Below are 17588 nucleotides of genomic sequence, written 5' to 3' on the forward strand. Positions count from 1 at the left end.
AATACACTGGTACAGAGAGACAGGAAACACAGGGATAAATACACTGGTACAGAGAGACAGGAAACACAGGGATAAATACACTGGCACAGAGAGACAGGAAACACAGGGATAAATACACTGGTACAGAGAGACAGGAAACACAGGGATAAATACACTGGCACAGAGAGACAGGAAACACAGGGATAAATACACTGGTACAGAGAGACAGGAAACACAGGGATAAATACACTGGTACAGAGAGACAGGAAACACAGGGATAAATACACTGGTACAGAGAGACAGGAAACACAGGGATAAATACACTGGTACAGAGAGACAGGAAACACAGGGATAAATACACTGGTACAGAGAGACAGGAAACACAGGGATAAATATAAATGTAATATTATTACTCTATAGACACTGTAATATTATCCCTCTACAGAGACCATTAACTCTCTGACCCCAGCAGTGTAGATCGGGGAGATGTCTCCGTGAGAGGGCAGGGAGATGTCTCCGTGAGAGGGCAGGGAGATGTCTCCGTGAGAGGGCAGGGAGATGTCTCCGTGAGAGGGCAGGGAGATGTCTCCGTGAGAGGGCAGGGAGATGTCTCCGTGAGAGGGCAGGGAGATGTCTCCGTGAGAGGGCAGGGAGATGTCTCCGTGAGAGGGCAGGGAGATGTCTCCGTGAGAGGGCATGGTATTGACTCCTTTTAGACCCTGTATCCTGACCTGGGGTTGTACGTGTGACGGTGTTAATAGAGCTCCCAGTAAGACTGTCTCTGTCAGCAGGGCCCACTGCCAACGTGGTGTACAGTGTGTCTGTCAGCAGGGCCCACTGCCAACATGGTGTACAGTGTCTCTGTCAGCCCCAGTCTGTGGAGAGAAGACGAGCCCTCCTCCCATCCAGAGTCATAGACACACAGACTATTTGCAGTGAAGTGTCTAATTACAAACAGCATGACAGGAGTCCCCTGATAACACAGAGATTTCTCTCCTTGTTTTGTATCAGGGCTGATTGGACATACTGTAGTGTTCATGGTTTCTGATGAGGACAGGGTTTGGGGTTGAATATACATACTCTGCCCTCTGTAGCCTGTTGGGTTCTGTTGGGTTCTGTTGGGTTGTGTTCTGTTGGGTTCTGTTGGGTTCTGTTGTGTTGGGTTCTGTTGTGTTCTGTTGTGTTCTGTTCTCTTCTGTTGTGTTCTGCTGTGTTGTGTTGGGTTCTGCTGGGTTCTGTTGGGTTCTGTTGTGTTGTGTTCTGTTGTGTTCTGTTCTGTTGTGTTGTGTTCTGCTGGGTTGTGTTGTGTTCTCTTCTGTTGTGTTCTGTTGTGTTCTGTTCTCTTCTGTTGTGTTCTGCTGTGTTGTGTTGGGTTCTGCTGGGTTCTGTTGTGTTGTGTTCTGTTGTATTGTGTTCTGTTGTGTTCTGTTCTGTTGGGTTCTGCTTTGTTGTGTTGGGTTGTGTTGGGTTCTGCTGTGTTCTGTTGTGTTCTGTTGTGTTGGGTTCTGCTGTGTTGTGTTGGGTTCTGCTGTGTTCTGTTGTGTTGTGCTGTGTTCTGTTGTGTTCTGTTGTGTTGGGTTCTGCTGTGTTGTGTTGGGTTCTGCTGTGTTCTGTTGTGTTGTGTTGGGTTGTGTTGTGTCAGACTGACGGTTTGGGGTTATAGATAGTACTGTACATCTACAGGAGAGGACAGTATAGAAATAGGTTTGGGGTTATAGATAGTACTGTACATCTACAGGAGAGGACAGTATAGAAATAGGTTTGGGGTTATAGATAGTACTGTACATCTACAGGAGAAGAAAGTATAGAAATAGGTCTGGGGTTATAGATAGTACTGTACGTCTACAGGGCAGTATAGAAATAGGTCTGGGGTTATAGATAGTACTGTACATCTACAGGACAGTATAGAAATAGGTCTGGGGTTATAGATAGTACTGTACATCTACAGGACAGTATAGAAATAGGTCTGGGGTTATAGATAGTACTGTACATCTACAGGACAGTATAGAAATAGGTCTGGGGTTATAGATAGTACTGTACATCTACAGGACAGTATAGAAATAGGTCTGGGGTTATAGATAGTACTGTACATCTACAGGACAGTATAGAAATAGGTCTGGGGTTATAGATAGTACTGTTCGTCTACAGGACAGTATAGAAATAGGTCTGGGGTTATAGATAGTACTGTACATCTACAGGACAGTATAGAAATAGGTCTGGGGTTATAGATAGTACTGTACATCTACAGGACAGTATAGAAATAGGTCTGGGGTTATAGATAGTACTGTACATCTACAGGACAGTATAGAAATAGGTCTGGGGTTATAGATAGTACTGTACATCTACAGGACAGTATAGAAATAAATCAAATCAAATCAAATGTATTTATATAGCCTCTCTGTCTCTCTCTGTCTCTCTCTCTCTCTGTCTCTCTCTCTCTCTCTCTCTCTCTCTCTGTCTCTCTCTCTGTCTCGCTCTCTCTCTCTGTCTCTCTCTCTGTCTCTCTCTCTCTCTCTCTCTCTGTCTCTCTCTCTCTCTCTCTCTCTCTCTCTCTCTCTCTCTCTCTCTCTCTCTCTCTGTCTCTCTGTCTCTCTCTCTCTCTGTCTCTCTCTCTCTCTCTCTCTCTGTCTCTCTCTGTCTGTCTCTCTCTGTCTCTCTCTCTGTCTCCCTCTCTGTAGGTGGAGCGGCAGCCACACCCGCTGGGGTCAACCCTTCCGTCTCCGTCATGTGACCACGGGGAAGTACCTCAGTATCATGGAGGATAAGGGCCTGCTGCTGATGGACAAGGAGAAGGCTGACGTCAAGTCTACTGCTTTCTGCTTCCGCCCCTCCAAGGTACACTTCAGCCTGGCTCAGCCATGCAAACTAATGAACACACACACACACACACACACACACACACACACACACACAGAGGCTGGAGTCTCTGGTAGTGAGATGTTGGGTGATGGAAGCTGTGTGCTGCGGTTATATAGAACAGATTGATGTGAAGTGATGGGTTCCTACATCTCCTCTAATGGTTCCTACAGCTCTCTGCATCTAGCTGTCCTCTACTGGTTCCTACAGCTCTCTGCATCTAGCTGTCCTCTACTGGTTCCTACAGCTCTCTGCATCTAGCTGTCGTCTAATGGTTCCTACAGCTCTCTACATCTAGCTGTCCTCTACTGGTTCCTACAGCTCTCTGCATCTAGCTGTCGTCTAATGGTTCCTACAGCTCTCTACATCTCTGTGCATCTATCTGCCCTCTCCTGCCCCTCTCTTCTCCCTCATGGTTCCTACAGCTCTCTGCCTCTATTAGGGACTCAGCCCTCTCCTGCTCTTCTCTTCTCTCTCATGGTTCCTACAGCTCTCTGCCTCTATTAGGGACTCAGCCTTCTCCTCTCTCCTCTCTCATGGTTCCTACAGCTCTCTGCCTCTATTAGGGACTCAGCCCTCTCCTGCCCCTCTTTTCTCTCTCATGGTTCCTACAGCTCTCTGCCTCTATTAGGGACTCAGCCCTCTCCTGCTCTTCTCTTCTCTCTCATGGTTCCTACAGCTCTCTGCCTCTATTAGGGACTCAGCCTTCTCCTTCTCCTCTCTCCTCTCTCATGGTTCCTACAGCTCTCTGCCTCTATTAGGGACTCAGCCTTCTCCTTCCCCTCTTTTCTCTCTCATGGTTCCTACAGCTCTCTGCCTCTATTAGGGACTCAGCCCTCTCCTGCTCTTCTCTTCTCTCTCATTGTTCCTACAGCTCTCTGCCTCTATTAGGGACTCAGCCCTCTCCTGCTGTTCTCTTCTCTCTCATGTTGGTGTGATGAGTTATGACTGTAGGATCAGGAGTGTTGAGGTTGCATTTCTTCAACCAATGACGTGTGTGTGTGTGTGTGTGTGTGTGTGTGTGTGTGTGTGTGTGTGTGTGTGTGTGTGTGTGTGTGTGTGTGTGTGTGTGTGTGTGTGTGTGTGTGTGTGTGTGTGTCATTGTTTCTGTGTTTATTTCAGAGCGCATAATCCTGGGTCAAAAACATATATTCATAGAGAGAGAGAGAGAGAGAGAGAGAGGAGGGGTCAGAGCAGGGATCATTCTGCACTACAGCCTGTTAATAATGAATATATCACATCTAATACATTGCTGGCACTCAGCTGTATTTCATACAGAGAGAGAGAGAGAGAGAGAGAGAGGGAGAGGGAGAGGGAGAGGGAGGGAGAGGGAGAGGGAGAGAGAGAGAGAGAGAGAGAGAGAGAGAGAGAGAGAGAGAGAGAGAGAGAGAGAGAGAGAGAGAGAGAGAGAGAGAGAGAGAGAGAGAGAGAGAGAGAGAGAGAGAGAGAGAGAGAGAGAGAGAGAGAGAGAGAGAGAGAGAGAGAGAGAGAGAGAGAGAGAGAGAGAGAGAGAGAGAGGTCAGAGCAGGGGTCATTCTGCACTACAGCCTGTTAATAATGATAATGATTTCATACCGAACTACAACCCCTTGTCCCTTGTATTATAAATTATGTTCATTAATCATCATGTCTCATCTCCATTCCTTCTCCAGGAAAAGCTGGACTTGGGGCCAAAGAAGGAGGTGGATGGCATGGGTGTTCCTGATATCAAGTATGGGGACTCCGTGTGTTATATCCAACATGTGGACACCTGTCTGTGGCTCACCTACCAGGCCATGGACGCTAAGTGTGCACGCATGGGTGGCGTGCAGAGAAAGGTACAGTCTCATCTCCTCTCTGATCCTCTGACCCACAATACAGTACAGCCTGTCCATTAACATACGGTACAGCACATTACTGTCTCATCTCCTCTCTGCTACTCTGACCCACACTACCCCATAATGACATCACAATACCCATAATGACATCACAATACCCCATCATGACAACACAATACCCCATAATGACATCACAATACCCCATAATGACATCGCCATACCCCATAATGACATCACAATACCCCATAATGACATCACAATACCCCATAATGACATCACAATACCCCTTAATGACATCACAATACCCATAATGACATCACAATACCCCATCATGACAACACAATACCCCATAATGACATCACAATACCCCATAATGACATCGCCATACCCCATAATGACATCACAATACCCCATAATGACATCACAATACCCCATAATGACATCACAATACCCCATAATGACATCACAATACCCCATAATGACATCACAATACCCCATAATGACATCACAATACCCCATAATGACATCACAATACCCCATAATGACATCACAATACCCCATAATGACATCACAATACCCCATAATGACACAGCAAAAAAAATGTTTTTAGAAATTCTTGCAAATGTATAAAAAAACACAACTGAAATTTGACATTTAAATAAGTATTCAGACCCTTTACTCAGTACTTTGTTGAAGCACCTTTGGCAGCGATTACAGTCTTGAGTCTTCTTGGGTAGGACCCTACACGCTTGGCACACCTGTATTTGGGGAGTTTCTCCCATTCTTCTCTGCAGATCCTCTCAAGCTCTGTCAGGTTGGATGGGGAGTTTTGCTGCACAGCTATTTTCAGGTCTCTCCAGAGATGTTCGATCGGGTTCTTGCTGGGCCACTCAAGGACATTCAGAGACTTGTCCAAAGCCACTCCTGCGTTGTCTTGGCTGTGTGGTTTGAGTCGTTGTCCTATTGGAAGGTGAACCTTCACCCCCCAGTCTGAGATCCCGAAAACCCTGGAGCACCACCATGCTTCACCGTAGGGATGGTGCCAGGTTTCCTCCAGACGTGATGCTTGGCATTCAGGCCAAAGATTGGTGGTTTTTGCTCTGAAATGCACAGTCGGACTCCAATCCACAGTCGGACTCCAATCAAGTTGGAGAAACATCTCAAGGATGATCAATGTTAACAGGATGCACCAAATCTCATAACAAAGGGTCTGATTATGTAAATAAGGTATTTCCGTTTTTCATTGTTTTTTATACAAACATTTCTAAAACACAGTTTTTTTTTATTTTTTAGCTTTGACATTATGTGGTATTGTGTTTAGATTAATTAGGAACATTTGTTAAATGTAATCTATTTTAGAATAAGGCTGTAACGTAACAACATGTGGGAAAAGGAGTGGACATCAGCCTGCAGCACCAGAGGTGAACCTCATCTCATCAGAAGATCTAAAACATAGCCTGCGTCCCAACTTCAACCCTATTAACATTAGCGCCCTTCATAGGGCACTACTTCTGACCAGGGCTCATAGGGCTCTGATAAAAAAAGTTGTGCACTTCATAGGGAATAGGTATAGGACCCTGCCGAGTCCCCAGTCAATCAATCAATCAAATGTATTTATAAAGCATCAGCTGATATCTCAAAGTGCTGTACAGAAACCCAGCCTAAAACCCCAAACATCAGCCAATGCAGGTGTAGAAAGTTATCTAGTCTATAGAGAGGATACTATAGGGCCCAGCCTGGTCCCCAGGAGAAGGTGTCTGGTCTCAGCTCGTCTCCATGGTTTCCTCAGCCGGTCGACTAACATCTCGGCGTCCAGCAGGAGCAGTTATGACTCACAGACTTTTATAAATGTCTTCCTAACGAGCTCTTCTCAATCAGCTCCAGGCTGTCTCGCTGGAATTAAACCATTAAGCTACGCTTATATCATATAATTAAAGCCATTAGGCTAAGCTAACCGTGTCATAAACACACTCATTCTGATGAATAAAACCATTAGCATTATTATGCTAAGCTAACAGTGTCAAAGAGCCAGCCGTTCTGTCTCCCTGTTTGCGGATGTGACATTTATCAATTCAGCCAGATGGGTTTTCAGTGAGGGACATGTTCTGATGAGAGAGGTTCAGTTTAACCTCTGAGTCGTGTGAATTTGTAGTGCGGTGTAATGATGTTTTGGGCGTAGCCATCATGCTAAGCTAACTGTGTCAGAAACCTCCCGTTCTGTCTCAATGCTAAGCTAACAGTGTCAGAAACCTCCGGTTCTGTCTCAATGCTAAGATAACAGTGTCAAAGATAACAGTTTGAAACCTCCCATTCTGTCTCAATGCTAAGCTAACAGTGTCAAAGATAACAGTTTGAAACCTCCCATTCTGTCTCAATGCTAAGCTAACAGTGTCAAAGATAACAGTTTGAAACCTCCCATTCTGTCTCAATGCTAAGCTAACAGTGTCAAAGATAACAGTCAGAAACCTCCCATTCTGTCTCAATGCTAAGCTAACAGTGTCAAAGCTAACCGTGTCAGAAAACCTCTCCCGTTCTTTCTCAGCGTCTGCAGAACGTGACAATGTGTCTGTTTCAGGCCATCATGCACCACGAGGGTCACATGGACGATGGGTTGACCCTGTCCCGCTCTCAACACGAGGAGTCCCGTACCGCACGGGTCATACGCAGTACCGTCTTCCTGTTCAACCGATTCATCAGGTGGGGATACACAGTACACACTCCTCTAGGTGAAACATGGGGATACACACTCCTCTAGGTGAAACATGGGGACACACAGTACACACTCCTCTAGGTGAAACATGGGGATACACACTCCTCTAGGTGAAACATGGGGATACACAGTACACACTCCTCTAGGTGAAACATGGGGATACACACTCCTCTAGGTGAAACATGGGGACACACAGTACACACTCCTCTAGGTGAAACATGGGGATACACAGTACACACTCCTCTAGGTGAAACATGGGGATACACAGTACACACTCCTCTAGGTGAAACATGGGGACACACAGTGCACACTCCTCTAGGTGAAACACAGACATACAGTATACTACACAGATACAGTAGACTACACAGACAGATACAGTATACTACACAGACACTGCATGATGTGTTGCTTGTCCTGTGGAAACCTTGACTTTACACTTAAGTTGGATCAATCGAACCGTTGGATCAATATGTGAAATGAGACATTTTACACTTTACATCTGAGTCAACGTCTCTCTCTCTGTGTTCCAGGGGTCTGGACACCCTCAATAACGTCTCTCTCTCTCTGTGTTCCAGGGGTCTGGACACCCTCAATAACGTCTCTCTCTCTCTGTGTTCCAGGGGTCTGGACACCCTCAGTAGCGTCTCTCTCTCTGTCTCTCTCTCTCTCTCTCTCTCTCTCTCTCTCTCTCTCTCTCTCTCTCTCTCTCTCTCTCTCTCTCTCTCTCTCTGTGTTCCAGGGGTCTGGACACCCTCAGTAACGTCTCTCTCTCTCAATTTTTCAATTCAAGGGCTTTATTGGCATGGGAAACATGTGTTAACATTGCCAAAGCAAGTGAGGTAGACAACATACAAAGTGAAAATATAAAGTGAAAAACAACAAAAGTTAACAGTAAACATTACACATACAGAGGTTTCAAAACATTAAAGACATTACAAATGTCATATTATATATATATATACAGTGTTTTAACAATGTACAAATGGTTAAAGGACACAAGATAAAATAAATAAGCATAAATATGGGTTGTATTTACAATGGTGTGTGTTCTTCACTGGTTGCCCTTTTCTCGTGGCAACAGGTCACAAATCTTGCTGCTGTGATGGCACACTGTGGAATTTCACCCAGTAGATATGGGAGTTTTTCAAATTTGGATTTGTTTTCGAATTCTTTGTGGATCTGTGTAATCTGAGGGAAATATGTCTCTCTAATATGGTCATACATTTGGCAGGAGGTTAGGAAGTGCAGCTCAGTTTCCACCTTCATTTTGTGGGCAGTGAGCACATAGCCTGTCTTCTCTTGAGAGCCATGTCTGCCTACGGCGGCCTTTCTCAATAGCAAGGCTATGCTCACTGAGTCTGTACATAGTCAAAGCTTTCCTTAATTTTGGGTCAGTCACAGTGGTCAGGTATTCTGCCGCTGTGTACTCTCTGTTTAGGGCCAAATAGCATTCTAGTTTGCTCTGTTTTTTTGTTACTCTCTCTCTGTGTTCCAGGGGTCTGGACACCCTCAGTAACGTCTCTCTCTCTCTCTCTCTCTGTGTTCCAGGGGTCTGGACACCCTCAGTAGCGTCTCTCTCTGTGTTCCAGGGGTCTGGACACCCTCAGTAACGTCTCTCTCTCTCTCTGTGTTCCAGGGGTCTGGACACCCTCAGTAACGTCTCTCTCTCTCTGTGTTCCAGGGGTCTGGACACCCTCAGGAACGTCTCTCTCTCTCTCTCTGTGTTCCAGGGGTCTGGACACCCTCAGTAACGTCTCTCTCTCTCTATGTTCCAGGGGTCTGGACACCCTCAGTAACGTCTCTCTCTCTCTGTGTTCCAGGGGTCTGGACACCCTCAGTAACGTCTCTCTCTCTCTCTGTGTTCCAGGGGTCTGGACACCCTCAGTAACGTCTCTCTCTCTCTGTGTTCCAGGGGTCTGGACACCCTCAGTAACGTCTCTCTCTCTCTCTGTGTTCCAGGGGTCTGGACACCCTCAGTAACGTCTCTCTCTCTCTGTGTTCCAGGGGTCTGGACACCCTCAGTAACGTCTCTCTCTCTCTGTGTTCCAGGGGTCTTGACACCCTCAGTAACGTCTCTCTCTCTCTATGTTCCAGGGGTCTGGACACCCTCAGTAACGTCTCTCTCTCTCTCTCTCTGTGTTCCAGGGGTCTGGACACCCTCAGTAACGTCTCTCTCTCTGTGTTCCAGGGGTCTGGACACCCTCAGTAACGTCTCTCTCTCTCTCTGTTCCAGGGGTCTGGACACCCTCAGTAACGTCTCTCTCTCTCTCTCTCTGTTCCAGGGGTCTGGACACCCTCAGTAACGTCTCTCTCTCTGTGTTCCAGGGGTCTGGACACCCTCAGTAACGTCTCTCTCTCTCTCTGTTCCAGGGGTCTGGACACCCTCAGTAACGTCTCTCTCTCTGTGTTCCAGGGGTCTGGACACCCTCAGTAACGTCTCTCTCTCTCTCTGTTCCAGGGGTCTGGACACCCTCAGTAACGTCTCTCTCTCTCTGTGTTCCAGGGGTCTGGACACCCTCAGTAACGTCTCTCTCTCTCTATGTTCCAGGGGTCTGGACACCCTCAGTAACGTCTCTCTCTCTGTGTTCCAGGGGTCTGGACACCCTCAGTAACATCTCTCTCTCTCTCTGTTCCAGGGGTCTGGACACCCTCAGTAGCGTCTCTCTCTCTCTGTGTTCCAGGGGTCTGGACACCCTCAGTAACGTCTCTCTCTCTCTCTGTTCCAGGGGTCTGGACACCCTCAGTAACGTCTCTCTCTCTGTGTTCCAGGGGTCTGGACACCCTCAGTAACGTCTCTCTCTCTCTCTGTTCCAGGGGTCTGGACACCCTCAGTAACGTCTCTCTCTCTGTGTTCCAGGGGTCTGGACACCCTCAGTAACGTCTCTCTCTCTCTGTGTTCCAGGGGTCTGGACACCCTCAGTAACATCTCTCTCTCTCTCTCTGTGTTCCAGGGGTCTGGACACCCTCAGTAACGTCTCTCTCTCTCTGTGTTCCAGGGGTCTGGACACCCTCAGTAACGTCTCTCTCTCTCTCTGTGTTCCAGGGGTCTGGACACCCTCAGTAACGTCTCTCTCTCTGTGTTCCAGGGGTCTGGACACCCTCAGTAACGTCTCTCTCTCTCTGTGTTCCAGGGGTCTGGACACCCTCAGTAAAAAAGGAAAGACCTCGACACTCGACCTGCCAATCGAGTCGGTCAGTTTGAGTCTGCAGGATCTGATTGGCTACTTCCAGCCTCCTGACGAGCACCTGGAGCACGAGGACAAGCAGAACCGCCTCCGAGCCCTAAAGAACCGACAGAACCTCTTCCAGGAAGAGGTAGGGAACAAAGAGCATGCTGGGGGTTATATTCGACACCATCACAAAACAGCCATTTACTTACTTAGGCCTCATCGTGCCAAGTGGTGCGTAAAGCCTTGATAAAGTCCCTCCATCTCTTCCTGTCCGGGGATATTTTGGTGTTTCACTCTAGAGAGCAGTCATGACACTACAGATTACATCCCTGTTTCTCCTGTTAGAGAGCAGTCATAACACTGCAGATCACATCCCTGTTTCTCTGTCTCTCCTGTTAGAGAGCAGTCATGACACTACAGATCACATCCCTGTTTCTCCTGTTAGAGAGCAGTCATAACACTGCAGATCACATCCCTGTTTCTCTGTCTCTCCTGTTAGAGAGCAGTCATGACACTACAGATCACATCCCTGTTTCTCCTGTTAGAGAGCAGTCATAACACTGCAGATCACATCCCTGTTTCTCTGTCTCTCCTGTTAGAGAGCAGTCATGACACTACAGATCACATCCATGTTTCTCCTGTTAGAGAGCAGTCATGACACTGCAGATCACATCCCTGTTTCTCTGTCTCTCCTGTTAGAGAGCAGTCATGACACTGCAGATCACATCCCTGTTTCTCTGTCTCTCCTGTTAGAGAGCAGTCATGACACTACAGATCACATCCCTGTTTCTCCTGCTAGAGAGCAGTCATGACACTGCAGATCACATCCCTGTTTCTCCTGTTAGAGAGCAGTCAGAACACTACAGATCACATCCCGGTTTCTCCTGTTAGAGAGCAGTCAGAACACTGCAGATCACATCCCTGTTTCTCCTGTTAGAGAGCAGTCATGACACTGCAGATCACATCCCTGTTTCTCCTGTTACAGAGCAGTCATGACACTACAGATCACATCCCTGTCTCTCCTGTTAGAGAGCAGTCATAACACTGCAGATCACATCCCTGTTTCTCCTGTTAGAGAGCAGTCATAACACTGCAGATCACATCCCTGTTTCTCTGTCTCTCCTGTTAGAGAGCAGTCATGACACTACAGATCACATCTCTGTTTCTCCTGTTATAGAGCAGTCATGACACTGCAGATCACATCCCTGTTTCTCCTGTTAGAGAGCAGTCATAACACTGCAGATCACATCCCTGTTTCTCTGTCTCTCCTGTTAGAGAGCAGTCATGACACTACAGATCACATCTCTGTTTCTCCTGTTAGAGAGCAGTCAGAACACTACAGATCACATCTCTGTTTCTCCTGTTAGAGAGCAGTCATGACACTACAGATCACATCCCTGTTTCTCTGTCTCTCCTGTTAGAGAGCAGTCATGACACTGCAGATCACATCCCTGTTTCTCTGTCTCTCCTGTTAGAGAGCAGTCATAACACTGCAGATCATATCCCTGTTTCTCCTGTTAGAGAGCAGTCATGACACTGCAGATCACATCCCTGTTTCTCTGTCTCTCCTGTTAGAGAGCAGTCATGACACTACAGATCACATCCCTGTTTCTCCTGTTAGAGAGCAGTCATGACACTACAGATCACATCCCTGTTTCTCTGTCTCTCCTGTTAGAGAGCAGTCATGACACTACAGATCACATCCCTGTTTCTCTGTCTCTCCTGTTAGAGAGCAGTCATGACACTACAGATCACATCCCTGTTTCTCTGTCTCTCCTGTTAGAGAGCAGTCATGACACTACAGATCGCACTATGATATAATATGTATGGGGATACATTATGATACACTATGATAAACTATGTATGAGGATACACTATGATACACTATGTATGAGGATACCCTATGATACACTATGTATGAGGATACCCTATGATACACTATGTATGAGGATACCCTATGATACACTATGTATGAGGATACACTATGATACACTATGTATGAGGATACACTATGATACACTATGTATGAGGATACCCTATGATACACTATGTATGAGGATACACTATGATACACTATGTATGAGGATACACTATGATACACTATGATACACTATGTATGATGATACACTATGATACACTATGATACACTAGGATACACTATGTATGAGGATACATTATGATACACTATGATATACTATGATACACTATGATACACTATGATACACTAGGATACACTATGTATGATGATACACTATGATACACTATGTATGAGGATACATTATGATACACTATGATATACTATGTATGAGGATACATTATGATACACTATGATATACTATGATACACTATGATACTCTATGATACACTATGATATACTATGATACACTATGTATGAGGATACATTATGATACACTGTGATACACTATGTATGAGGTTACACTATGATACACTATGATACACTATGTATGAGGATACACTATGATATGTTATGATACAATATGTATTAGGATACACTATGATATACTATGATACACTATGTATGAGGATACACTATGATATGTTATGATACAATATGTATTAGGATACACTATGATATACTATGATACACTATGTATGAGGATACACTATGATACACTATGATATACTATGTATGAGGATACATTATGGTACACTATGATATACTATGATACACTATGATACTCTATGATACACTATGATATACTGTGATACACTATGATACTCTATGATATACTATGATACACTATGATATACTATGATACACTATGATATACTATGGTACACTATGATACAATATGATCACTATGTATGAGGATACACTATGATACACTATGATACAATATGATACACTATGATACAATATGATCACTATGTATGAGGATACACTATGATACACTATGATACACTATGTATGATAATACACTATGATACACTATGTATGAGGATACACTATGATATCCTGTGATACACTATGATACACTATGATACACTATTATACACTATGTATGAGGATACCCTATGATACACTATGATATACTGTGATACACTATGATACACTATGTATGAGGATACACTTTGATATACTATGATACACTATGATACACTATGATACACTATGATACTCTATGTATGAGGATACACTATGATACACTATGTATGAGGATACACTATGATACACTATGTATGAGGTTACACTATGATACACTATGTATGAGGATACACTATGATACACTATGTATGAGGTTACACTATGATACACTATGTATGAGGTTACACTATGATACACTATGTATGAGGATACACTATGATATACTATGATACACTATGTATGAGGATACATTATGATACACTATGATATACTATGTATGAGGATACATTATGATACACTATGATACACTATGATATACTATGATACACTATGTATGAGGATACATTATGATACACTATGATATACTATGTATGAGGATACATTATGATACACTATGATATACTATGATACACTATGATATACTATGATACACTATGTATGAGGATACATTATGATACACTATGATACACTATGTATGAGGATACACTATGATACACTATGTATGAGGTTACACTATGATACACTATGATACACTATGTATGAGGATACATTATGATACACTATGATACACTATGTATGAGGATACATTATGATACACGATGATACACTATGTATGAGGATACACTATGATACACTATGTATGAGGTTACACTATGATACACTATGATACACTATGTATGAGGATACACTATGATACACTATGTATGAGGATGCATGATATGTATAACATGACTCTCTCTTTCTCTTCATCCCCCTCTCCCTCCACCCCTCCCTCTCTCTCCCTCTCTCCCTCCCTCTCTCTCCCCCTCTATCTCCCCCTCTCCCTCCCTCTCTCCCCCTCTCTCCCCCTCTCTCTCTCCCCCTCTCTCCCCCTCTCTCCCCCTCCCTCTCTCTCCCTCTCTCTCTCTCTCTCCCTCGCTCCCCCCACCCCTCTCTCACTCTCCCTCCCTCTCTCCCCCTCTCTCCCCCACCTCTCTCTCTCTCTCTCTCTCTCTCTCTCTCTCTCCCTGTCTGTCCCTCTCCCCCCCACCCCTCCCCCACCCCCACCCCTCCCCCTCTCTCCCCAGGGTATGATAAACCTGGTGTTGGAGTGTATCGATCGTCTCCACGTGTACAGCAGCGCGGCTCATTTTGCTGAGGTGGCGGGGAGGGAGGCCGGGGAGGCCTGGAGATCCACGCTGAACTCATTATATGAGCTCCTGGGTGAGGAGTAGAGCAGCTGAATACTGCAACCTCAGGGGCTTTAGAAACGCACGCTGCCCAGTTCTCCCACAGCTCCTCCTGTACACTAACACCGCTTACACAGGGGGCCTGACCCCCCCAGCACAGAACTGTTACGCTGTACAACACTCATTAACATGTATCACCAGGTTACACAGTGGGCCTGACCCCCCCCCCCCCCCCCCCAGCACAGAACTGTTACGCTGTACAACACTCATTAACATGTATCTCCAGGTTACACAGGGCCTGACCCCCCCAGCACAGAACTGTTACGCTGTACAACACTCATTAACATGTATCTCCAGGTTACACAGTGGGCCTGACCCCCCCAGCACAGAACTGTTACGCTGTACAACACTCATTAACATGTATCACCAGGTTACACAGGGGGCCTGACCCCCCCCCCAGCACAGAACTGTTACGCTGTACAACACTCATTAACATGTATCACCAGGTTACACAGTGGGCCTGACCCCCCCCCAGCACAGGGCCTGACCCCCCCAGCACAGGGCCTGACCCCCCCAGCACAGAACTGTTACGCTGTACAACACTCATTAACATGTATCACCAGGTTACACAGGGCCTGACCCCCCCCCCAGCACAGGGCCTGACCCCCCCAGCACAGAACTGTTACGCTGTACAACACTCATTAACATGTATCTCCAGGTTACACAGTGGGCCTGACCCCCCCAGCACAGAACTGTTACGCTGTACAACACTCATTAACATGTATCACCAGGTTACACAGGGGGCCTGACCCCCCCCCCCCCCCCCCCAGCACAGAACTGTTACGCTGTACAACACTCATTAACATGTATCTCCAGGTTACACAGTGGGCCTGACCCCCCCCCCCCCCAGCACAGATCTGTTACGCTGTACAACACTCATTAACATGTATCTCCAGGTTACACAGTGGGCCTGACCCCCCCCCCCCCCCCCCAGCACAGATCTGTTACGCTGTACAACACTCATTAACATGTATCTCCAAGAGAAGAGGGAGGAGAGGAGGGATGGAGGGAAGAGAGACGAGGGAGAGGAGGGAGGAGAGAAAGGAGGAGAGGAGGGATGGAGGGAAGAGAGACGAGGGAGAGGAGGGAGGAGAGGAGGGAGGAGAGGAGGGATGGAGGGAAGAGAGACGAGGGAGAGGAGGGAGGAGAGAAGGGAGGAGAGGAGGGAGGAGAGGAGGGATGGAGGGAAGAGAGACGAGGGAGAGGAGGGAGGAGAGGAGGGATGGAGAGTAGACTAGTTGATTCACTGACTTGTTGATTCACTGACTAGTTGATTCACTGACTAGTTGATTAACTGACTGGCTGATTAACGGACTAGTTGATTAACTGTCTGGCTGATTAACTGACTGGCTGATTAACTGACTGGCTGATTAACTGACTAGTTGATTCACTGACTAGTTGATTCACTGACTAGTTGATTAACTGACAGGCTGATTAACTGACTGGCTGATTAACTGACTGGCTGATTAACTGACTAGTTGATTAACTGACTGGCTGATTAACTGACTGGCTGATTAACTGACTGGCTGACTGACTGCTGCTTAAAGCGGCTTGGTCTTCTGCCATGTGCTGCCTCCACGTTGCTCCCTCAGCCCTCAGCCCTCAGCCCTAACTGATGCTAATGGTTCCATATGCTGCCTCGTTGCTCCCTCAGCCCTCAGCCCTAACTGATGCTAATGGTTCCATGCTGCCTCATTGCTCCCTCAGCCCTCAGCCCTAACTGATGCTAATGGTTCCATGCTGCCTCATTGCTCCCTCAGCCCTCAGCCCTAACTGATGCTAATGGTTCCATGCTGCCTCATTGCTCCCTCAGCCCTCAGCCCTAACTGATGCTAATGGTTCCATGCTGCCTCGTTGCTCCCTCAGCCCTAACTGATGCTAATGGTTCAATGCTGCCTCGTTGCTCCCTCAGCCCTAACTGATGCTAATGGTTCCATGCTGCCTCGTTGCTCCCTCAGCCCTAACTGATGCTAATGGTTCCATGCTGCATCGTTGCTCCGCCAGCCCTCAGCCCTAACTGATGCTAATGTTTCCATGCTGCCTCGTTGCTCCCTCAGCCCTAACTGATGCTAATGGTTCAATGCTGCCTCGTTGCTCCCTCAGCCCTCAGCCCCAACTGATGCTAATGGTTCCATGCTGCCTCGTTGCTCCCTCAGCCCTAACTGATGCTAATGGTTCCATGCTGCCTCGTTGCTCCCTCAGCCCTAACTGATGCTAATGGTTCCATGCTGCCTCATTGCTCCCTCAGCCCTCAGCCCCAACTGATGCTAATGGTTCCATGCTGCCTCGTTGCTCCCTCAGCCCTAACTGATGCTAATGGTTCCATGCTGCCTCATTGCTCCCTCAGCCCTAACTGATGCTAATGGTTCCATGCTGCCTCGTTGCTCCCTCAGCCCTCAGCCCTAACTGATGCTAATGGTTCCATGCTGCCTCGTTGCTCCCTCAGCCCTAACTGATGCTAATGGTTCAATGCTGCCTCGTTACTCCCTCAGCCCTAACTGATGCTAATGGTTCCATGCTGCCTCGTTGCTCCCTCAGCCCTAACTGATGCTAATGGTTCCATGCTGCATCGTTGCTCCGCCAGCCCTCAGCCCTAACTGATGCTAATGTTTCCATGCTGCCTCGTTGCTCCCTCAGCCCTAACTGATGCTAATGGTTCAATGCTGCCTCGTTGCTCCCTCAGCCCTCAGCCCCAACTGATGCTAATGGTTCCATGCTGCC

The 17588-nt window shown here is 46.6% G+C and overlaps 1 protein-coding gene across 1 annotated transcript in view; it reads left to right on the forward strand.

The window, feature by feature from the left end:
- The window catches only part of LOC110511675 (ryanodine receptor 2-like), a 532917-nt gene that overhangs the window by 218806 nt on the left and 296523 nt on the right, over positions 1 to 17588 (forward strand). The window contains exons 11-15 of the mRNA XM_036989200.1: positions 2658 to 2814; positions 4488 to 4652; positions 7228 to 7349; positions 10494 to 10677; positions 14706 to 14841. Coding sequence (XP_036845095.1) covers positions 2658 to 2814; positions 4488 to 4652; positions 7228 to 7349; positions 10494 to 10677; positions 14706 to 14841 — 764 coding nt within the window. The remainder of the gene's footprint in view (positions 1 to 2657; positions 2815 to 4487; positions 4653 to 7227; positions 7350 to 10493; positions 10678 to 14705; positions 14842 to 17588) is intronic.

Source organism: Oncorhynchus mykiss, chromosome 1, assembly GCF_013265735.2.
Source record: "Oncorhynchus mykiss isolate Arlee chromosome 1, USDA_OmykA_1.1, whole genome shotgun sequence".
In the NCBI taxonomy this organism is placed as follows: domain Eukaryota; kingdom Metazoa; phylum Chordata; class Actinopteri; order Salmoniformes; family Salmonidae; genus Oncorhynchus; species Oncorhynchus mykiss.